The sequence below is a fragment of the Chenopodium quinoa genome, unplaced genomic scaffold, assembly GCF_001683475.1.
Source record: "Chenopodium quinoa cultivar QQ74 unplaced genomic scaffold, ASM168347v1, whole genome shotgun sequence".
NCBI classification, from domain to species: domain Eukaryota; kingdom Viridiplantae; phylum Streptophyta; class Magnoliopsida; order Caryophyllales; family Amaranthaceae; genus Chenopodium; species Chenopodium quinoa.
Genome location: NW_018745024.1, coordinates 12,102,880 through 12,126,944, shown reverse-complemented (window position 1 = coordinate 12,126,944; position 24,065 = coordinate 12,102,880). Strand labels below are relative to the sequence as shown.

Here is a 24,065-nt window from a genome sequence, read left to right as displayed (position 1 = left end):
TTTAAGTTCCGTAACACCAGTTGTGTCAACTTTGCTAGGGGTATAATTTTACTATTTTACATAAGTAGGGTAATATACTATGAAATTATTGTAACATGGACAGACATGAAATCAAACACTAGAATCTGAAATATAACTTATTCATGAATGCAAGGATACAATACAGGCACCATATTAACAGAAGAGAAACGTTTATACAAAAACAAATACAGATCAAGCTCAAGATAAACAGGTTTAGATGCTTTCATTCGAAGAACAAAGTTTTACATTGAGTAATCCCAATAACCAAAGGCAGCGGTAATCAAGAGATTTAAGGCAATATCATTTGATATACATTAGATAAGTTACAACTTCGAAATATTTCTTAAAAGTTTATTTTCCTGTGACAACTTCTTCCCATCAATTTCTACATGAAACCTTCAGGGGTCATTTCTGCAAATGTGGAAAACATGCACCAATGTCGTGTTTTGGGTGCTTATTTTCAGCATGTTCACGGCATTTCACCTCTGTAGTAGTACACATAAATGTCTGCATGCATACCTTGCACTGCATTCACCACTCAAATGTTAAGATCAACAGATACACATTCTAAGAAGGCTCAATATATACTTTTAAAACATAACATTTACAAAGTATCAATGAAGTCGAATCTAAAACAATGATAATGCAATATGACTACAACAACTCCCAAACGTCAACAGAAACACCATCAGCTTCCCTCTGGCGTCAGCAGTTCTCAATGATAAAAATAAATAAATAAAGGAATAAAAAGCTAAGTGTTGATTCAATAACAGCAAGGATGCATATCCAATATGCAGAATGCCTTTCAAGACATGTTCAGCACAATTTGTATTCAGCATAACAAACTCATTTACACAAACCATTCTCATGTTTGCAAAGTGCAGGAAACACTGCCAAATTTTTGGTGTTCTCTGACATTATTAAGTAAAAGTATATTACGCAGCAAAAACAGCGTAATCCTTGCAAATAGAGTTACTGTAAAACATGACCTTTTTAAATAGAAACTTTGAGCTCATTGTTTCAAGACATGTTCAGCACAATTTGTATTCAGCATAAACGCCTCTTCCTCTCAATACATAGCCAAATCTAAAGGGCACATGCAGTATAACTGATGGAAGTTTAACCTTGCATGAGGTAATTAGGTAAGCATAAAAACTTATGTATCAGCTGCTTGCTAGCCTAAGCTAATCAATTCACATCTTCCTCTTTGTTCAGATGAATGGTAAATGTCCTCTCATAAAGAAATGTTGTGCCAAGAATCCAAGATAACAAATTTTGGAGGTAATCATGAGAAATGATAAAAGGTTGAAGGCACACATTAGCAATATGTATTTCCAAAGATAAGCCTAATTTCATACTACAAGTCTACAACCGAGCAAAAACATCACCACCCCACCCACCCCACCATCCTTCTCAAAGCAACAGGCCAACAGCAATGCAACAGCACAAAGCAACTTCAATAGGTAGCTTGAAGATGGATAAATCAGCTTGTTAGTGGAGAAGCATCACTAGACTATGGTTGGTTATCTAATAAATGCATAATGCTTCTATTCGTTTGACTTACTTCTGAACTTTTTAGCATATCTGTAGACCATAGAGCACAGTAATAAATGGCTCCGGCATATTTAATCATTTATTATAAAGGTTCTGGTGATATTTTGGCAGAATATGACATTTACAAGAACTTAAGGGATTAGCACCACAAGACTCTTCACATCAAACTTTGGGCTTTAGTCCATACGGGTGTTGGCCAACAGGGTCTGGTGATAATTGATTCACTTTTTAATTATCTCCCCATCGCTTGATTGAAGTAGTGGCATGTTTAGAAATTTTCTCATACTACGGTGACAACTTTTTTAGATATAGAAATTTTATATGAGTAATGAGACTGTTAACTGACAAAGGTTGCAAAAAATATCATGACAAATTTTATAAACCCTTTAAAAATAGACCATATAGAGCAAAAATATATCATCAAAGTTGATAAAATTGATTAGTGAGAGTCAATTTTCACATCAAATTCAATAATGTGAGTGTGTGTGAGCGCTCTCGCATAATTATTTATCCAAGCCTAATGAGTAATGACCAAGCTACATCGCAATAAACAGCAAGATTAGTATTGGACCATAGTATATGTTGGAATAAACTTTATAAAGAGCACATTTACATAAAGAGTGATCAAATAGTTGAAATCATACACAATTCTAACCTGCTGAACACAATTTCATTATTTACAAAGAATCAATTCAACAATTACAGGTAAAATCAGCATCACAAATTCACAATGATTCATAAATCATAATTAATTCAGCTTAATCGTAGTATCATTAACCAAAATTAATCAAACAAATAAATAAAAATCAAATGCAAATTCAACATACCTGGATACTCATAGCCTTTTTGTTTGAATCTAATTGGCTTCCTGCACCAAATCAACCACAAATTTAATCAAACCTCAATTATTTTTTTTTCAGATAAATTATCCTAGAACAATAATTTTGAATTATTAATTAAAAAAAAAAAAAAAAAACCTTTGGAAGGCTTATTCTTCTCCAAATTTTTCTCGCGAGCAGTCTTGGATTTTTGAGCGTTGCCTCCCCCCATTATTGTGAGAAATCGGTGAAAGCAAAACCCTAATTTGCGCAAATTTTGCAGAGAGAAGAAATAATGGAGGAGGTCACCCAAGTTTTAGAACAAAATAACGCGGTTGGTGGGACCACTATCTCTCATTCTCTCCTGTGATCCACTTTGTTTTTTTTTTAATAACCAAATACTCCCTTTGTTTATAAATACTTGCTCAATTTCTCCATGCGCGGACTTTGGAGAAATGGAAAAAAGTAATAAAATACGAAGGTAGTTGAGAAAATAAAAAAATTGTAAAAAGCAAAAATAGTGGAAGAATAGGAGGAGAGAGAGTATTATGTTGGGTTCACTAAGTGTGATAAATGAATTAAATATTATAAAAGTTAGGAAATGAAACAAATATTTAAAAACGACCGAAAAAGGAAAGTGGAGCAAGTTTTTGAAAATGGAAGGAGTACTTTTTAATTTTACATATTGACTCACCCAAATAGGAGTATAGGGTTGTGCACTTGTGCGGTTGTGCCCACTTGCTAATTAGGGTAAGGGGCCAAACAATTTTCAAATGCTAGTACATGTCCATGGTTAAATAGCTAACATTTTTACAATAGTTAACACATTTTAATTGACACAAAGTTAATAAAAAAATTCAAGTTAACATATTCTATTGAATTGTTTATGGTGAAGAGCATACGATAATTTTATACTCATAGAAGATATGCCCATAGGAGGAGGGAAAGCAGGGGCCAAGCCAGGGGAGTGGTGGAGGCTCGGCCCCTTGCAGCCAGCTTCGTGGCTTTTAAATTTACTCTTGGCCTCTACAACAATATGTATATAAACTACATAGTACATATCTCAAAATTTTAGTATAGTTTAGCATCTAACATGCGCGGTACTATGCTTTAAATTAAACTTGCATACTCCTATAATCATGTCTTAGCCCCTGAGGGAGAGAAAGTGGATGAGATAGGGTACTTGAATATGTGGAAATTATTCCTATTCATGCATGAAGTTTCCAAAAATATACATTTTTAGTAATTTTGTGCCCAACCACTTACAAAATAATTTTGTGTTTATATACATTTACAATTATTATGAGAAAATATATAAATAAACATAAATATTTACTGCCTACTATTCACCAATAAAAAAATTTACAGCCCACTACATATAGTCTCACACTAAGCTAAGAGTATAAGACTAGAAGAGTATACACTAAGGGTCTGTTTACATGTGACTGAGCTGAACTGAACTAAACTGAACTGATTAGAGCTGGACTAAACTAAACTAGACTAAACTGAGCTGAAATAAATATTTTATGAAAGAAGGAAATGAGGAGCTGAAATGAACTGAATTGAAATTAAGCTGAATTCAACTTTTTAACTCCAATCACTTCAATTTAATTCAATTCCTAATTTCCTTATCTCATAAACAATTCATTTCAGTACAGTTTAGTTCAGCTTCAATCAGTTCAGTTTATTTCAATTGTTTTCAATAAATCGGAACAGGCCCAAAGCCCACACTTACTGCTCACCATGCAGATACTCCCACAGTTTTTTTTTTTTTTTTTTAATTTACGTTAGTTTGACCAATACATTTGCCAAGACGTAACTTTAACCATTAATATCTTTAATTGTTTATTAGTAAAAAATTAAAACAAAATAATGTTATAAAACTAGACATTATGACGAATCTAATGTTATACTTTATATTAACATTTATTTATTTTATAAAGCTGAAAAAATTAAGTCAACCATAATGTGTAAATAGTGCAAAATTCAAAGTGATGCATTAAAAAAAAAAATTAAATTAGAACTTTAGAAGTAGAAGCTAAGATATGCCTTCTCTTTAGAATATACAAGTATAATATTAATTCAGTCAAAAGCATCGAGCTACACCTCAGCCTAGTACAAAAACTATACGAGTCTAGCACATTATTGGCTCGTTAAGCATAATATTCACATACTATACAATTAGCCTAGCTTAATTAAGTAAATTTCTCAAAATCTCCCCTTTGAACTGGTTAAAAAAAATTGAAGTAAAGTAGAACCTTGTCAGCTTTAATTTGTTTCTGGATCATCTAGTCAATTTAATCTTTATAAGAACATACTTGCATCATATGCATCCTTTTGATATATGGTTGCATTGAGAGAAGGGAAGATGAATAAACGAGTAGTAGATTGTAAGATTACATACTTATATACTCCCTCTGTTACACATTACTTGCAACAAAGGAATATTTTATGTCTCATAAATAATACCCTTTTGTTGCAAGTAATATGTAACAGAGGGAGTATACGAGTTTCTTTGTTAACTTCTTTTATCTCATTTCGTATCTTCAAGCAATAAAATTTCCAACGCACACACAGTCACATACGAAGTATAACTTACATTGAAGTTAACTCTTTAGAAAACCAATAAAGTTTACACTAAGGGTATGTTCTCATAAACTGAACTCAGCTAAACTGAACTTAACTGAAATGAATATATTATAAGAGAAGGAAATTATTAGGAGCTGAACTGAACTGAACTAAACTAAGCTGAGCTGAACTGAACTGAACTAAAAATAAACGTATGAGAACAGACCCTTAGAGCTGAATTGAACTGAACTGAAATTAGTGCTCGTTCTCATACGTTTATTTTTAGTTCAGTTCAGTTAAACTCTAATAAGTTACATTCAGTTCAACTCTAGTAAGTTTAGTTCAGTTCAGTTTAGCTCTAATAAGTTCAGTTCAGTTCAGCTCTAATAAGTTCAATTCAGTTCACTTCAGCTCTAATAAGTTCAGTTCAGTTCAATTCAGCTCTAAGGGTCTATTCTCTTCGGCTGATTTTCAATTTAGTTCAGCTTCAATAATTAAAATTCAGTTCGGTTAGTTCAGTTTAGTTCAGTTTTTAATTTCCTTCTCTCATTAAAAATTCAGTTCATCATTTCAGTTCAGTTTAGTTCAGCCTCAATAGGTTTAGTTCTATTCAATTCAACTCAATACATCAGAACAGACCCTAAGTAAAAATAAAATGAATTGCCATATCATCTAATGTTCACACAAATTTCATTATTTGTTGAATTACTACAAAGTCTATGATGTAATTTTAGTATTTTTACCTTCATCTCTCTCATAAATCATAAATATTGGCAACTATAGAGACTAATTAAGGAAGATCATCATAACCACAATAGCAACTATGAAGTTGTAAAGATCAGATCACCAAAAGAAGCAAAATCATAAAAATATATAAATAAACCATGAAAGCTTCTTTATGTTGGAAATAATCAAAAGATAAAACATAAAAAAGAAAAGTATGGGTGGGTGGGAAGGAGAAAGGGCTCAAAAGAGATAAAGGATAATGTTTTTGAGTCAGCCATTCATAATTTAAAATATAACACATGTAAGCAATTATATAAGACCATCTTCCCCAAAGTTGTGCATGTTAAGGATCCAACAATATTCTCTCATAATAGTACAAATATAAAATATACAAAGTACCAAGTAATAAATCATGTTAGCCATAAACTATGAATACATAATGTTTTATAACTTAGCCATGACGTTGAAAATTCGACAATACAAGCTAAGTATGCATGTGTTGTTAACTAAGCCAATTTCCCTAATTGGCTAATTGAGTAGAGTACTTCAATAATTAACTATGTAGTATGTAATACTTGATTAATTTTACTTTTTAACTTCATGATTTTATAACTTATATTCTCCTATCACCGTAAAAACTTTTCATTTCTTTAAAGCATGTACTGTAGTCAGTAGTTTTTACTACGCAATGTTTTATAGATGGTTTTTTTTTTTTTTTTTTTTTTTTTTTTTTTTTTTTTTTTTAATTAAGGTGTTGAGAAATTATTATAGAGAAACATGAATTGAAATAAATAAAAGATGAAAAAAAAACACCTTTTTTTTTAAAGAGTACAATTTAAGGAAGAAACGAGAAGTTTTTCTTGTAATGTAGTTTAAGCCTTTAAAGAAAAATGAATTGATCTTTGTTAAAGGTAATACAATATATCTAATACAATAAATATAAATGTTTTGTCGTTTAAATGTTTTGAAAAATAATATTAGAAAACTGAAAATAATGAAAATTACACATACAATGATACTATGGTTAAAAAAAAAGAATAATAAAAATCCGTTAAAATAAAATACAAATTATATACACAATATTATAAGACAAAGAAATAACTCCAACCAATAATCAAATTAATAGATCAATTTCAATAAAATTTTAGACGAGATTAAATTAAATATTATGAAAATCAGACAAAGATCTTGTTTGGTAAAGAGGTTTTTAGAGAGCCTTTAGCTTATTGAAGTCTATTAGAGGTTTGACCAACTAAAAAAAATCTAATTTGAGTGTTTGGTAAATAGCTTATTGAATGAGCTTTTTAGGCTAAAACAACTCTTATTGATGTACGCCTTTTAAAATTAGCTTATTGAACATATAGTTGTTAAATTACTCCGCCCATTTCATAATAATCGCAACAATTTGACTAGCACACATGTTAATGTAAAAATTTGACAATTAATATTTATAATTATATATTAATAAGAAGTAAGAAAAGTTAAATTATTTTTTGGACGGAATAATATAATGAAATTATAAATAAAGACTTAACCAAAATATATTCTACATGATATCATATGTTTCTTATATGTTGATAAAATAGTATAGTCAAAGTAATCATATAAATAGTGTTAAAGTCAAATTGTTGCAATTATTATGAAACGAATGTAGTATTACCTATATATATATACATTGATACAGCTAACAATTAACATTTATTTACCAGACACAAACACAACAAACTAATTAAGGGCCTGTGTAATCCTGGGCACCGTGCCGTGCCGGGCCGCCGCGGGCCGTGCCTGGCGGGCCACGGGCTGGTTCGTGTCGTGCCGGTCGTGCCGGCGGGCCCAGGATTTCGTGCCGTGCCGTGCCGACCATTTTCACAGGCCAGCCCACGGCACGGTACGACCCTCGTGCCTGGCGGGCTCGTGCCGTGCCGGCCACGTGCCGGCCTGCGGGCTGGCCTGCGCGGGCTGGTGCAGTTTTCATTTTTTTTTTTTTTTAAGGTAACTTATAAGTTTATAACTTATAAGTTATAAGTTATTAAGTTATGAATTTTATAATTATAAGTTGAATATTTATGTTTTATAATTTGTATATTCAATATTTATATTTATATATTTACTTTATACTATTACTTTAAAATTTAATGTTTATGATTTATTAGTAATTGGTATAATTTTTTTTTTTTTAATATGAATTTACAAATTGTAACAAAACGGGGAAAAAAGGCAAATTGGACTTTGGATGTGAATAATGCGTACTTTATATTATTATTACTTGAGTTGAGAAAATTGTACAATGATAACAATGATAAACTCATACAATGATGGTATTAAACAAAAATTGGAAAATGATAAAATTGATATTTTTAAAATCGTACAATATACAATAATTGTCTATTCTTCTTCTCCTTCTTCTTGCTCGTCTTCGTCTTCGTCTTCGTCTTCGTCTTCGCCTTCAAGGTCATCGGCTAGTTGCATAGATTGGGAACTAGCCGAACCCGAACCGGAAGCGGAGGTTCCTTCTTCGTTGTCGTTGTGGTCGTAAGAACGGTCTTGTGAGCGATTTTCCGCATCCAACCAATCTTTGAAACACACGCACATTTCTAGTGTTTCGGGTTTTAGACTTGTTCTTCTATCGTCTAAAACCCTTCCGGATGCGCTGAAAGCTCGTTCGGAGGCGACGGAGGAAACTTGGATAGCAAGAATGTCTCGTGCCATTGCCGCCAAAGTTGGATGCTTCGAGCTTTGTTGTTTCCACCATGCAAGGAGGTCGAGGCTGTTTATCTCATCGTCGTCCATGCCTTTGGTGAAGTCGTAACTCAGGTACATCTGCAACTCCGAGACGTCGCTTTGCGTTCTCCTGATTGATGAATCACCTGAAAACCTTGAAATCAAGTTAGTAGCTTGTGAAAATAAATGTTTGGCCTTCTTACTTACGTTTTTGGATGGTTGGGAAGGCCCTGAGCGAGGAACGGTGCCATATTTGGCTTCATAGACTCTATATAAAGCAAAAAACTGATCCTTCACATTAGTCTTATAGTTTTCTACATCATCGTCAAGAAACATGCATTGAAAGTAAATGTCAACTAACATAAATGTGTTTTCATACTTTTGCCTAGGATCTAATATGGAAGCAAAAATATAAATCAAAGGAATCTCACTATAATATTTACGCCACTTTTTTTCCATTGCTGGAAGATACTGATCATAATCACTTTGATCGCGATGATCAGCGAAAAGTTGGGCGAGTAAGCATGCATTAGAAAGAAAGTTTTGAGCACAAGGATTGTAAACAGTAGAAAAACAATACGTCATGTTATATAATAACTGTAAAAATTGCATATATCTTTCACAGTTTTTCCAATCATCATCATACAAAGCATTTTGTGGAAATTTTTGGTTGTAAAATAATGTTAACGGGCCCTTGTACTCAATTGCCTTTGTTAACATGTCATAGGTGGAATTCCACCTAGTTGGGCAATCGGTTCTAATTTTTATTACCCTTATCTTTTGTTGTTTTAGAAAACTCTTCCATTCTTGGTATCTCATGTTAGAGCTATTAATAGACATAATAGCATCTCTGATTTTGCTGTAGTATGGGCCAATTGCCCGAACTCCATCCTGTACACATAAGTTAAGTACATGGCAAACACATCTAGTATGAAGAGCTTCACCGTCTAATAGTACATCGGTTAAGTTTTGTTTGATAAGATTAGCTGTGTATGTCATAGAGGTTGCATTATCAAAAGTCATAGACATCATTTTATCTCGAAGGTTGTATTCGTCTATTGCTTGCATTAAATGGTGAGCAATGTTAATGCCGGTGTGTGGGTATTCCAGCATTTTGAAATGTATTATTCTTTTTTGTAACATCCATTGATCATCTACCCAATGGCAAGTCACACATAAATAGTGATATTTATAACCACTATCCCAAGAATCGGCTGTTAAAGATACTCTACAGTTAAGGTTACTCAATTCGGCTTGTAACCGGACTTTGTACTCTAGGAAATTTTTCATTGCGGCGGAACGAACGGTTTTCCTAGAGATTCTTTTATGTTGGGGTTGTAGTGCTTTGTTAATGTAGGTGTTGAATGCGTCACTTTCCGAGAAAAGAAAAGGTTGTTCGGCGTGTACTATCATTTTTCCTAGTTCATCCCTATCCCTCTCATAGTTGTATGTAAAGCCGTATGGATGGAATTGGGAAATTTTGGGCTGGGTTGGATCACTAGCTGGTTTTGCACAAGCTTTCATGTGTCTAGATAAGTGTCCCGTCCCGTTTTTGGTAACTGCCGTGAATACACTATTACATGTTTTACATTTTGCCCATTGTTCACCATCTTTACTTAGGACAAAATAACGCCATACCTCACTCCTTCGGTTTTTCAAAAGTAGCATCTCAGTTTCGGTTAACCATTCATGATGTGTGTGATGGTTAGTAGTGGGACTAGTGGGAGTGGCAGTAGAAGGGGTAGAACCGGAGGGAATTCGGGTACTTTCTTGGCTACCTTGGCTAGAACAATAGTTTTGTTGATTACCGATATAATTAGGTGGAAATTGGTATGGTGGTAGTGGAAATTGGTTTAGTGGTGGTGCTGGAAATCCCGACGTATTATATGGCTCATAGCCCGGGGGGAAGTAAATGGGGTCATTGGTTTGACTCGTAATTTGGGGGCTCGTTGTATTTGGTGGTTCCCTAGAACTACTACTACGGATAAGTCGGCCTTTCCCCCTAGACCTAGATGATGGGTTGTTCGATGCCATAATTAACAATTAATTTTTTAATAAAAAGTGGTTAACTATAATAATAATAATTAATAACAACAATTTTAACAATAAAAATATCAATAATATTAATTAATAACAACAACTATAACAATAACAATAACAACAAAAATAAATAATAACAACAATTGTAACAATAATAATAATTAATAACAACAATTATAACAACAACAATAACAATTAACAACAATAATAATTAAACAAGATTATTCTAATAATAACAATAAAACAATAATAAATTTAAGATTAGTTTAGATCTTACAACCGTGCTTCAACGCTCCACTAATTACGATTACGAACTTTTTAATTTTTTCCGATATTAGGAAAATAATTAGAGAATTTAAGAGAATAATTAGAGAATTTAAGAAAATAAGGATTATTAGAGATTTAGAGAATATAAGAGATAAGAAGAAGAGATTGTGATTTTGTGATTTGGGAATGAAATGGAGGTGAGTATTTATAGAATTTTTGGCAAAAAACTAGCCGTTTTATAGCCGTTGGCCCGCGGGCCAGCACGGCGGGCCATGCCCGTGCTCGTGCCGGGCCGTGCCTGGGAATTCTCAACCGTGTCCGTGGCACGGCCCGTGGCACGGAAGTTGAACTTCGTGCCGTGCCGTGCTTGACTTCGGGCCGTGCCGGGCTGCGCCGAACGACGGGCCGTGCCGGGCGGCACGCGGGCCAACCCGACCCGTGCCCAGGTTTAGGCCTGTGTCTTCAGCTTAATTTCAGTTTATTTCAGTTCGGCTCCAATCACTTCAGTTCAATTCCTAATTTCTTTCTCTCATACACAATTCATTTCAGCTCTATTTAGTTCAATTCACTTTATAGTTCAGCTCAGTAAATCTGAATAGACCCTAAATTATTATTACTACCTTCGTTACAGGTTGTGTGCAACGATTTGACATAAAGTAGAGAGGGAAAATGTCTAAATGTTGCACATAATCTGTAACGAGGTAATATTATTTTTTTGAACGGGCCTAAATCAGTTAATACAACAAATTATATTATTTAGACATTAGCTAATTATCCAATAGGGGCACAAAAAACTTATTTGCGGAGAAATGGAACCTAGCCTTAGTGAGGTTCCTAGTTCCTACACTAGAACAAATGTGAATCTAATCCCCTTTTTACAACCTTTGAATCAGATCCCCTTTTTAATAACATTTGAAAAAGTAGATAAAATTTAAATATAATATCGACATCACAGACTTAACCCCTAAGCTTCTCTATCTCTCCACCGCCTATAAAACGTGTCACCCAACCCATCCTCTCTCTCACCCCCAAATATCAAACTCATCTCTCAAACGCCAACAATAAAATCAATATCAATATATTTTTAAATGGAAGACCAAAGAGAATTCAAAATGGTTGAAGGAGGAGCAGAAATTTTCTACGGCATAGATTTCTACATCTTACCCGAAGGTTGCATCGCAGCCGTTGTTTCTTTCACCAGTCCTCGTGATGCGTGTCGTTTCTCCTCCGTTTCTAGAATCTTCAAGTCTGCTTCTGATTCTGATGCTGTTTGGGAGAATTTCCTGCCGTCCGATTACCGTCAAATTCTTTCTCGATCCGACGGTGCTCTTTCTCTGCTTGATTCTCTCTCTAAAAAACAGTTATTCATGCATCTTGCCGAGAATTCCCTCCTCGTCGATGACGGTGCTTTGGTAATTTTTTTATTTTTAATCATTCAATTTAATTTTTCCGGGCTTATTTGTGTGTTTTTATAATTTATCATTTGATTTTAATTAATTATCCAAAACAAAACGTTTGTTTTTGCTCGGTTTTCAATGTATCTTTGGTCGAAGGAGATTTCTTAGTTATGTAATCAAATGAAACATTTGGTTGATAATTAAGCTTTTGACCTGGAACTTTTTATAACCGTTTATGATATGCTTTTTTTTGTTAATTGCATAACTTCTTTAATTCGTACTTGTTGATAGCAAACTCCAAAAAGCATTGGAAGAAAAAAAAAAAAAAAAAAAAGAGAAATTGTCTTTAAAAAAGATGCTACGGACTAACTTTTATTTCTTTCTGTTTGTTTTTTGGTAGTGTCATAGTGTGTTTATTGGTTCAATATGATAGTTACTACTGCCTTTTGTTGATTTGTTTATTAATTTTTTGGTTTGATTTTAGTATACACCAATAAATGTTAGTACACTGTAAAATGTGTAAAAGAACAATTTAACTTGACTTGGATATAGGACGCTAGAGTAGTTGACTAGTTCTCCGACTTTCAGGTTTGGAGTCAGGGTCTTTGGATGTGCCTTCACCCTACAAAAGGATGAAATATTTATATATTTCTGTGTCTAATACAGCTATAAAAATTTATGTTAACAGAGCTTTTCAATAGAGAAATCAACGGGCAAAAAGAGCTACATTATATCTGCCAAGAATCTGAACATTGTTTGGGCTGATACACCAAGATATTGGACATGGCATTCTGATCCTAAGTCGAGGTACGTATACGGAATTCAGATTTGCTATCTTTGTTAGTTATATAGTTGAGCAGTAGCTTAGCTAGAGGCTGGTTAACTAATTTTGTTTCCTGTAAAATGTATGCAGGTTTTCTGAAGTAGCAGAGCTTGTTACTGTCTGCTGGCTTGAAATCAAAGGGAAAATAAAAACATCCCTATTATCTCCAAACACAGATTATGCTGCTTACCTTGTCTTCAGGATGGAGAGAGAAGCCTACGGGTTTTACTCCCCGGCTGAGGTTACACTTTCGACTGCTGAAGGCAAACCCGTAACTGAGAAGTTCTACTGGGAATCCCAGGAGAGGTATCAAATTGTACCCAGGCGTGTTGGTATTTTCAACCAGTTCAGGGCTCCTATGTCAAGGACTCAGTCGACGAATCAGGGAGAGGTTGATCAAGCTAAGCTTCCGAAGCAAAGATCAGATGGATGGCATGAAATTAAAATCGGGGAGTTTTCAACTGGCAGTGATGATAATGAAGAAGTAGAGATGCAAGTGTTGGATGTCAAGGGTGGGAATTGGAAAGGTGGTTTAGTTGTTGAAGGAATTGAGATTAGACCAAAAATTGCCAAGGAATAAAGGAAGAGAGTTCAAACCAATTTCTCACTAGTTTTTATTGTTTTTAAGTCGATTCGTTTATCCTTAATTAGCTTGCTAAATTTCTTGGAGAGAAATTTGTTGGACGTTCACATCGTTCTTCACTTCTTCAGCAGCCGTATAATCTTTTTACTGCTTGTTTAAGATCAGAATAAGAACTGTTTGTCTAAGAATGGTGAAGCTATTCGTTGTAGTACTCTGTAATAGAAGAGATTATTTGTATGATTTCACCTTATTATTTTCTTCGTATGTTACTGAATGTGACAATTTGCACTCATATTCATCATTTCCGATGGTTTGTTGCGCCAAAGCTAGAGTTGGGCTACAAGTTGGCAAGGTTTCTATGTTATCATACAGGCAATAATGCTAAAGGAACAAGATTCATAATTTTTGTTTCATGTACTTTTCTTGTATTACAATGAAGAATCCATGTAAATCAGTATCACTTATCACTAGGGGTGGGACTTCGGTCTGGCGGTTCGGTTTGACCTCGGTTTGAGTCGGTTTCGGTTTGAAGCGGTTCGGATTGAAACGGTTTAGTTTAGCTGGCGGGTCGGTTTGGTTCGGTTTGGGTTAGTCACGGCTCGGTTTGGTTTCGGTTTATTTCTTTGCGGTTTAAATTCGGTTTGGGTCATAAGCGGGTCGGTTTATAAACGATTCGGATTATGTCGGTTCGGTTTGATACGGGTCGGTTAAGGGGGCGGGTTTACCCGGGTCAATGTCAGTTCGGTTTACAAACGGTTTGGATCAAGCCGGTTTGGTTTGAAATGGGTCGGTTTAGGGGCGGGTTTACCCGGGTCAATATCGGTTCGGTTTATAAACGGTGCGAATCATGTCGGTTCAGTTTGAAATGGGCCGGTTTAGTGGAGGGTTTACACAGTTCAATTGGTTCGGTTTATGAACGGTTTGGATCATGTCGGTTCGGTTTATAAGCGGTTTGGGTCATGAATTCATGATTGTTTTAAAGATCGCGTCATGACCATGATTTAATGAGTTGATACTTATAATACGATAAATCGATAATTAAGAATGTACAAGTATTCAATTAGATTGATCAACAAGTGTTTTAAACTTTTAAGTTTTAATGATCAGATATGTAAATATGTTTATCGATTGTAGTACATACCAATAATTCAATGAGGCAATGATACTTATGATAGTATGATAATGATACCAACCATACATTCGTACGATATGATATACATAATAATTAATCTATAATTACATATACATTAACAATATCGTATTGAATCAATTTCCATTTCCAAACATTGCATTTCTTATAAATTATAACTTACACGAGATTAAATGGATTCGTTATTTAGTTTGTTACTTTATTTAGATTACTAACTCAAACAACTTAATAAGTTAAATGAACGAAATCACGAAATCACTAATTAAAGTGGTGATGAAATCATTATGCAATACTAATGTACGAATAGTCAAATATACAACGGTTAGATTGAATGCCCATGAAAAACAATGGTTAGATTTTCATTACTTTATTAGTTATTAGTATTACTTATTAAGTTATTATTAGTTTATTATATATATATACTGATATACAGTCACAGACTCACAGATATATGTAATATACATATAGAGATGTCAGATATTGATATGCATTAACTCATTAAGTCATTAACTATGTCGTATTGAATCAATTTCAATTTTGAAACATTTGCGTTTCTTACAATTTATAACTTATAAGTAATAAACTAATAATAATAATAATAATAATAGTAATAATAATAATAATAATAATAATAGTAATAATAATAATAATTATAATAATATTATAATAATAGTAGTAGTAAACTAGTAATAATAATAATATTAACAAATAATTATACTAACAATAATAATAATAATAATCCCTCAAAATAATAATAATAATAAATAATTAAAAAAAACGGTCAAAAAGACCTAGAAAAGCACAAAGAAAAATCTAGACTGTTAGATCTAGATGAATATTCTGGAATCTACAAAAAAAAATGAACGGTTAGATGTTGAGATTGAATATGGACGGTTAGATCAACTGAACAAGTAAAACCTAAACCTAGAAAAAAAAAACCCACTCTATCAGTCATTCAGCCGTTTTACTCACTCATAGTTTCTCTCTCTAACTTCTCAGTTTCTCACTCTTTCGTTCTGAAATTCTCAAGAATCTCAAGCTCAACTTCTCAACTTTTAAAAATCCTAATTAGGGTTTTTGTTTTCGTTTCATTTGTGTTTTGGATCTACATTTCTGATTTCTCGCTTTACATTCTCGTTTTTTTGTTTTTTCAAATCTTCCTCTCCTTCAATTTGAAGGCTTCAAGCCGTCAAAAGTTCAAAACTCAAGGTAATTTTTTGTTAATTTTTGTTGTTTTCGTTTTGATTTTTTTCGTTTTTGTTTCGGTTTGTTTATTTAGGGTTTTTGTTTTCGTTTCATTTTTGTTTTGGATCTAAGTTCTGATTTCTGACTTTTCCATTCTCGTTTTTTTTTCCAAATCTTCCTCTCCTTCAAGCCGTCAAACCTCAAGGTAATTATTTGTTAATTTTTGTTGTTTTCGTTTTGATTTTTTTCGTTTTCGTTTCGGTTTTTTACTTTTTTTATTTAGGGTTTTTGTTTTCGTTTCATTTTTGTTTTGGATCCAAAGTTCTGATTTCTAACTTTTCCATTCTCGTTTTTTTTTTTTTTCAAATCTTCCTCTCCTTCAAGCCGTCAAACCTCAAGGTAATTTTTTTGTTAATTTCTTCGATTTTTTTCGTTTTCGTTTCGGTTTTTTTTTTTATTTCAAGTTCTGATAATCTACATTCTTGATTTTTTCTTTTGATCTCCAGTTCAGGCAGTTCTCCATCTTCAAATCTCCTTCAAGCCGTCAAAGGTAATTACTTTTTCCTTTTCGTTTTTTTTAATACAGTTTTTCTGTTTTTGTATTTGATTATTGTTGTTGTTCTTGCTTGAATATAGTCGAAATATGCCTAAAATCTGTTGTTGATTGTATTTTTGTTTTTTACGGGAAAATGGTAGATTTGTGTTGTTTTGTTGTTTATTATGCTCGATTTAAAAGTAATGATGATGGGTTGTTCAGATTATGTGGTTATTGGCTTTTTTACCTAACAAAAGACCAAATTGTGTCACTTTCTGCAGTTATGTGCATAAAATAAATGCTAGTTTAGGGCTAGTAAAATAAACATCTCATGTTTATTTATAGGTTCATAATTTCATTGGAAACTTTTGAAAAAATTTAAGCTTTTCTTATGTATGCTTTTTTCTTTTTGAGGATATAGGGGTAAACTTTTGCCAAAGAATGTTGAGGCATTGGTTACCACCCAAAATTGGTGCCGTGGTTATCAAGCGGATGTTGAGGAAGACGTCCTCCTTATTGGTAAAGAGATTGAAGCCGAAAGTGCTTCATCTGCATAACTGGTATTTGTGTCTCATTGTGGTTTATTTTATCTTGAAAAATCGTTGCCCTTGTCATTTATTTTCAGACTTGCTGGCAGCATTTTTCAAGACTTTTAAAATCGTTGCCCTTGTCATTTATTTTCAGACTTGCTGGCAGCATTTTTCAAGACTTTTAAAATCGTTGCCCTTGTCATTTATGTTGAGACTTAAATAGTTAAATGTATTTTGGTACTTGCTGGCAGCATTTCTTAAGTTTTTGTTAAAACAACCATTGCTCAGTGATGTAAATCTGAGAGCAATTTTAAAAAAACAAAAGCTATAATTTTGAAGTTGCTTGAACTTGTTATGAGCTGCTGCCTGCTGGTAGTGCTTTTGCCTTTTGGTTGTTGTCTCTGCTGAGTTGTTATTGCCTATATTGTTGCCTGCATGAGCTGGTTCCTTCCTCCTGCCAGCTTGAGGTGCTGTGTTGTTGCCTTTTGTGTTATGAATTTATGATAAGTTTTGTTGCTGCTGTTTCTTATGCTTGCTGTTTTAATTTTTCTTGAATCATCGTTGCCCTTGTCATTTATGTTGAGACTTCAATGTATATGTACTTGCTGGCAGCATTTTTCAAGTTTTAAGTTAAAACAGCCATTGCTCAGTGATGATACGATAAACGTAAATCTGAGAGCAATTTTGAAAAACAAAAATAAGTTCCTGCTGAGTCCCTTCTGCTCATATTATTCCTTGCTTCTGATAAGTTGCTGATCTGTTATTCCGTGTGCTGGTTCCTGCTTGTTGCTGCTATTTCCTCTGCTCTTGGGTGTTGTGCTGCTGCTTCAAGATTCTGCTCCCAAATCACTCACATTCTCACTCCTCCCTTCATCTTATAATGTATCATTTTTTGCAACCCTAAACTTGATGATGTTTCAGTTGATAAATCTGAAATCTAATCTGGGTAGTAGTGATAGTAGTTTCATTATGTATTGGTATATGTATTGTGAATTTTAATCAATGAAAATGGTGACTTTTTTTAATTGCTTGTTGATATTACTCTAATTTCAATGCTATTTATCTGTTGGATTTGTGGTAATGTTATGAAATAATTGTGGCTACAGATTTGGGATGCCTCCGTATTTATTAAAATTCTTTTACTTAATATCTGGTTTAATATAAGAAAAGCTAAAAAAATGTGTTTTATAAACATTTTAGTCCTCCCCTTTACAAAATACTTGTATAAGAAAGTTTTATAAAGTGATAATGTGAATGATTGTACGCCTTATTGACTAGTACAGTAATATTCTAATGCTTATGCCACTTGTGTAACGCAATCTCATACATCTCCAATCTTATGTTACCTTTGAGGCTTTGAGTGTTATTGGATGATCATGAATATCAAGGAACAATGAAGATAATTTGGGTGGACTAGCATTATTACTGGAATGAAAATGATACAAATGATATATCTTGTAATTAAAATAAATAAGTAATCTAAAACGATATTAATAATGCCGTTGGCCTAGATCTAGGTGATAAACCTTTGTATAAACCTAAGCCGTTTGATTAGATATACATTTATTAACATTAATTGTATTTACTATTTAGCCATTTAGGTTGTAAATAATTCAATTTGAGTTAAGCAGTTTGTAATCGGATCAGTTTAAACAGGTTGCGATTCGAAAACAGTTCGATTTTAACGGTTTAACGGGTTATGGCAGTTCAGTTTAGACAGTTAGCGAATTATAACGGTTCGGTTTATACGTGCGGTTTAAACGGTTTCGGTTCATAAACGGGTCGGTTTAAATGGTTAGCGGGTTACAAATGGTTCGGTTTAAACGGTTTTTTTTCGGTTTAAACGGTTTCGGTTTATAAACGATTCGGGTCATTAACGGGTTTATAAACCATTCGGTTCGGTTTCGTTTCGGTTCGGATTTGCGCAGTTTGGTTTGTTATCGGTTTACGGTCCGTAACGGGTTGACATTGAGCGGTTCAATTCGGTTTCGGTTTGATATTGAACGGTTCAGTTCGGTTTTCGGTTTATATTTATCGGTTTATAAACGGATCGGTCCGTAATGGTTCGATTCGGTAACAGGCGGTTTTACGGTTTGATTTGAAAAGTCCCACCCCTACTTATCACCTAGCTTACTTCAATAAGGCACTTGGATATGATAGATTCATGACCCACCATTTTTAAAAGAACCTTTAAATGAGTAGCTTATTTTTGCTCCTTTCTTTGTTTGGAATTCTCATGTCATGCTCTGAATATAACTCGTTGGTTAAATATTGGCGCATAGCGCTTATATGTTTTAGAAATATATAGGATGACAAAATATATCACTACAGCATAATTGGTGATAGGTATTTTACGAAAAAATAATCAACAAACTTAAACTTTAATAGTACAAAGAATGGCAAAAAGTACCACTGCATGTATAATTTACGAAAAAAATATACTACCTCCGGTTATTATTATTCGCAACAAAGGGGTATTATTTGTGAGACATAAAATATTTCTTTGTTGCAAGTAATAAGACCGGAGGTAGTATATCTTTTTCGTAAATTATGTGTCAAGCTTAAGGGTTTGTTTTTTTCAGATTATTTTCAGTTCAGTTTAGCTCCAATTAATTCAATTCAGTTCAGTTTAATTCAGCTAATTTCAATTCAGTTCAGTTAATCAGAATAAATTCAGAACAGACCGAGTATGGAGTACAGAGTACAAGTACATTGTTTAGTAAATTATGTGTCAAGCTTAGTGTTGGGATCTCAGTGTCTAGGATAGCCTCATAGGCTCATACATAGCCAGCTTAATTACTCCGTGTTGTTGTAGGGGCGTAGGTTATATTACTGTGTGAGTGACTCTTAACTTGTTGTTTGGACACCTCATGCTTCTTTTAACAGCTACAACCTCTGACTCTTGAGTTGATACGATTTCCTCAAAAATGGGGGAATTGTAAGACTACTACACCTGGTATTCAAGGTTTGCAGTAGCAACACTTGTTCAAGTACGTGGCAACTGGCAAGCCATGCATATTAATATATTATATACTCTATTTATTTTTATTTTTTTGAAGTATCCCATTTTGATTAGTTACGTTGTGGTCTTGTGGATATGTAATACTTTAATTATTACGGAGTATGGGCTGCTATTTTTTTATGATTTATAATAACTGATTTATTTTGATTAAACATGTATGTCCAATAAGTATTTTGATCAATAAAATCTTTAATTAATAATAAATATAATATATATTTAAAAAATACACATATTTGAAATGTATACATTGTCCACAAATCATTAACATAGGTTAAAGTAAATTGTGTAAATGTTCTTCCAAAAATTAGTAAATTATGTAATAAAGCGGAGGTCAAAGTATGATTTGAAACAGTATCAATGCCAAAAAAATTACTAAAAAAACTTTTATGATATTTGGAAACTATATATACATTGAGACGATTTAAATCAACAACAAGTGATTATATATACAGAGTATATTTTTTTCTTTATGTATAAATCCTTTAACATTAGTAGAAATTTAGAATGGATTACGTGAATACGCAAAGAGTTAAATTGAGGCACTTAAAATAACATTGAGTTAAAATATTAAGTTATTTTTATTTTTTGAATAATTAAAAAAATTGAGTTAAAATTTAACACCAATTAAAATTATAAGTTTATTTAGTATTCTCTCCGTCCCCGAAAGAACGACCCATTTGGGTTGATTTCGCGGGTAGAAACTTAATTTGCAAGTACAAATGTATATGAAAACACAAGTCATCAATAATTTGTAATTAATATATATATAGAGAAAGTCCTAGAGGTAAGTTTTTATCTTTATTCTATGCCTAATAAACATGATGTAATAATGCGAAGGAAATTAGGAGCTGAACTGAGCTGAATTGAACTGAATTTCAATGTATGAGAACAGACCCTAAGTATTGTTTTACAACAACCAATAAAATTAAAATACACAAGATTGACAAGTTGGCACTTTTAAAAGGAAGGGAGATGAATAGATGTTGGGAAAAACAAATGGGTCATTCTTTTTGGGACTAAAATTAGGCCAAATGAGACGTTCATTCAAGGACGGAGGGAGTAGGAAAAAGTATCATAAAAAATAACTTAATTAAAAATAAGTTCGCTTTAACAAATTGCAAAGGTTACACCCAAAAAAAAAAAAAAAAAAACCCTTCCCACACATCACTCACACTTCAAACATTTCATATGTACGTTATTTGCCCTAGTGATGGGGTTATCTCAATAAATTTTTTTTTTTAAAAAAGAAGCTTTAGTAGACGAAAATACCTCCTATTACAGGTTTTTTCTAGCTAACTGGGATCTTTCTCTCTTGAAAATATTTAAAAAAAAAAAAACTTTTCATGCATCTCGCTGACAACCTCCTCATCGATGACGGTGCTCTGGTATTTTAATTTTGATTTGATTTTTTTTGTTGCAATTTTTGGGCTAATTTTCTTGTTTAATGATTGATTTTGCATGAGAATAGATATTGTTTTTATTTAATTTTTATAGTCATTCAATTTTTTTGTTACTCGTTTTTTCATAGTATCTTGTCTTGAACACGCCTTTACTTATGATTATATACTTATAAAACATTTGATTTTGCACGGTCTCTTAATATATCACGATGTGACATGGTAGTTTTGTTTGGTGATTTTTTTAGTTATGTGAGAGATTAGTAGGTAATTGGATGTAATCATATGAAAACTTTGGTTCATGTATAATCAAGCTTTTGACTTGTACTTTTTCTAACTGTTTATGATATGTTTATTTGCTAGCTACATAACTTTCTTTAATTTGTACTTGTTCATAGCAAACTCCAAAAGAATTGATACTTTGAGACTAAATGTTACTCCTAGAGCCCTAGTATGGAATTTGTATCGTGTCACGACTTGTTGCAACTTGTAAGTTGTAACGTATAAACAATAGTTGAGTTCGATATAGGAGGCTAGAGCATTTGACTAGTTGATTAGCTCTCCGACTTCTGGATTTTCCTTCTCCTAATTAAGTTAATGAAATTTTTATGTGTTTGTGTATCTAATGTAGCTATCAAAATTCTTTTGTTAACAGAATTTTTCACTAGATAAATCAATGAGCAAAAAGAGTTGCATCATATCTGCGAAAAACCTGACCATTGTTTGGGGTGATACACCAAAATATTGGACATGGCATTCTGATCCTAACTCGAGGTACGATTATAGAATTCAGATTTGTTATCTTTGTTAGTTAAGGAGTTAAAATTTATTGATTTGTTTCCTGCAAAATGTATACAGGTTTTCTGAAGTAGCAGAACTTGTTACTGTCTGCTGGCTTGAAATCAAAGGGAATATAAAAACATCAATGTTATCTCCAAACATAGATTATGCTGCTTATCTTGTGTACAAGATGCAGAGCAAAGCGTACGGGTTTTACTCCCCGGCTGAGGTAACACTTTCGACTGCTGAAGGCAAAGGCGAAACTGACAAATTCTATTGGGAGTCCAAGGAGAGGTACGATATTGTACCTAGGCGTTTCAACCAGTTCATGTCTCCTGTGTCATGGACTCAGTTGACGACGACTAAAAGAGAGATTGATTGTCAAGCAAAGCTTCCGAAGCATAGATCAGATGGATGGCTCGAGATCAAAATTGGGGAGTTTTCGACTGGGAGAGATGATGATGAAGAAGTGGAGATGCAAGTGTTGGATATCAAGGGTGGGAATTGGAAAGGTGGTTTGGTTGTTGAAGGAATTGAGATTAGACCAAGTATTGCCTAGGAATAAAAGGGAGGGAAAATACATCAACTAGTTTTATTGTTTTAATTGCTTGATATATATCATACGAAGTATATGTTACCAAATGTGACAATTTGCATGATCATTTGGGAGATTTTATGTTGTGATTATATGATGTTCCTTGAATATGAGTCATGTTCCATAAATATAACTCATTATAAGCTTTTCAGAAATGAAATTAGTAACATGATTAGCTTATTACTTGGCTTGTATGTTAATTTAAACGAGAGAAATCTCAAATGAAAGTCGTCAAAGAGCTAGTTATGAAGCTTTCATGCCAAGGGCGGCATTGCAACGATTAAATAAAGAGGATACCAAAGGCCCAAAGCACGTTTGCTTCACTTTAAAAAACATGGAAGTTTCAGAGTTATATCAAACCTTTTACAATACAGCCTATGACAAAGCAGCACATTTTACTACTACTAGTAGTGTAAAATGGCCTGGTTAAATATGCAGCAAGTTTCCTAAGCCACTCAGCCAGTGTTACTAGTTCAGTCAGCTTCCAAGGGCATATATGAATGTGTATGTGACTAAGAAAATTAAAGGAGAAAGTAAGTGAGTTGGAGCTAGAACACCTCATAATTTTGTTATAAGTATAACAGTTAAAATCTATGACTCTTTAAATTCATAGGATTTCCTCAAACTTGGGGAAATTGTATGTAACACCACTACACCTGGTACTTAAGAGTAGCACTAGCTACACTTGTTCTACTTATGTGGCAAGTCGGAAATTAAATAACTTCAATTTTGTTTTATAGTATTGACAAGGGAAAAGCTAACGAGCACTCATGAGACGTTAGATAAGAAAGGTACAAGTGTAATATTAAAGTAAAACAAACATTTGTAACACTGATCGACAAGGGATTTTAGCATGCATTCCAAGCTTAATATTTGTATTAATTTAGATAATATATTAATCACAAAATCTTATATGTAGCTAGTCACATGGTGTGACCACTTCACATAATCACATACTATAAGGCAATAAATTTAGTAATAGGGGTTACAGTGAATGATGAGTAAATGAGGTTACCTTAACGTATGTAGGTTACTTAAATGAGAAAAAGGAATTATTCTCCTAAATATGTGAAAATATTCCTTCATTTTATTAAACAAAAGAATAGGGGTTACTTGAATGAACAAATGGGGTTTACTTATTTATGAATTACTTGATTTTACTTATATAATGAATTTGAGTTACTTTTATGGATAATATGAGATTACTCTTATATAAAAAAAATGAGGTTACTTATATTTAAATAAAAATTACTCTTATAAACCAATGCGGCCACGTCGTGTGGCACTGTGGCTAGCCACATAAAATTATATTAATTAGTTATTTAACACCCGATACGCCAGTTAGCAAGATCT

General features: G+C 33.1%; 3 protein-coding genes across 3 annotated transcripts; 2 read left to right on the top strand and 1 right to left on the bottom strand.

The window, feature by feature from the left end:
- Positions 1-148: 148 nt before the first annotated feature.
- Positions 149-2,733, bottom strand: LOC110708771 (uncharacterized protein At2g23090-like). The gene is made up of 3 exons (XM_021886988.1): positions 2,553-2,733; positions 2,403-2,443; positions 149-546 (listed from the first exon to the last, which is right to left on the bottom strand). Exons 1-3 carry the CDS (start codon positions 2,623-2,625, stop codon positions 427-429), a joined length of 234 nt encoding a protein of 77 aa, XP_021742680.1. The 5' UTR covers positions 2,626-2,733; the 3' UTR covers positions 149-426.
- An 8,949-nt stretch (positions 2,734-11,682) lies between these two features.
- LOC110708769 (putative F-box protein PP2-B12) lies at positions 11,683-13,806 on the top strand. Its single transcript, XM_021886986.1, has 3 exons — positions 11,683-12,127; positions 12,801-12,919; positions 13,026-13,806. Exons 1-3 carry the CDS (start codon positions 11,804-11,806, stop codon positions 13,513-13,515), a joined length of 933 nt encoding a protein of 310 aa, XP_021742678.1. The 5' UTR covers positions 11,683-11,803; the 3' UTR covers positions 13,516-13,806.
- Positions 13,807-20,716: 6,910 nt separating this feature from the next.
- Positions 20,717-22,819, top strand: LOC110708770 (putative F-box protein PP2-B12). The gene is made up of 3 exons (XM_021886987.1): positions 20,717-21,325; positions 21,993-22,111; positions 22,196-22,819. Exons 1-3 carry the CDS (start codon positions 21,284-21,286, stop codon positions 22,674-22,676), a joined length of 642 nt encoding a protein of 213 aa, XP_021742679.1. The 5' UTR covers positions 20,717-21,283; the 3' UTR covers positions 22,677-22,819.
- Positions 22,820-24,065: the final 1,246 nt, after the last annotated feature.

Excerpts from the sequence above, each read along its gene's own strand:
- LOC110708771 (XM_021886988.1), bottom strand. The coding sequence starts at position 2,625 with ATGGGGGGAGGCAACGCTCAAAAATCCAAGACTGCTCGCGAGAAAAAT. Across the intron at positions 2,444-2,552 it reads GAAGAATAAGCCTTCCAAAG|GAAGCCAATTAGATTCAAAC; the intron begins GTTTTTTTTTTT and ends GATTTGGTGCAG. Across the intron at positions 547-2,402 it reads AAAAGGCTATGAGTATCCAG|TGCAAGGTATGCATGCAGAC; the intron begins GTATGTTGAATT and ends TGGTGAATGCAG.
- LOC110708769 (XM_021886986.1), top strand. The coding sequence starts at position 11,804 with ATGGAAGACCAAAGAGAATTCAAAATGGTTGAAGGAGGAGCAGAAATT. Across the intron at positions 12,128-12,800 it reads TCGTCGATGACGGTGCTTTG|AGCTTTTCAATAGAGAAATC; the intron begins GTAATTTTTTTA and ends TTATGTTAACAG. Across the intron at positions 12,920-13,025 it reads CATTCTGATCCTAAGTCGAG|GTTTTCTGAAGTAGCAGAGC; the intron begins GTACGTATACGG and ends AAATGTATGCAG.
- LOC110708770 (XM_021886987.1), top strand. The coding sequence starts at position 21,284 with ATGCATCTCGCTGACAACCTCCTCATCGATGACGGTGCTCTG. Across the intron at positions 21,326-21,992 it reads TCATCGATGACGGTGCTCTG|AATTTTTCACTAGATAAATC; the intron begins GTATTTTAATTT and ends TTTTGTTAACAG. Across the intron at positions 22,112-22,195 it reads CATTCTGATCCTAACTCGAG|GTTTTCTGAAGTAGCAGAAC; the intron begins GTACGATTATAG and ends AAATGTATACAG.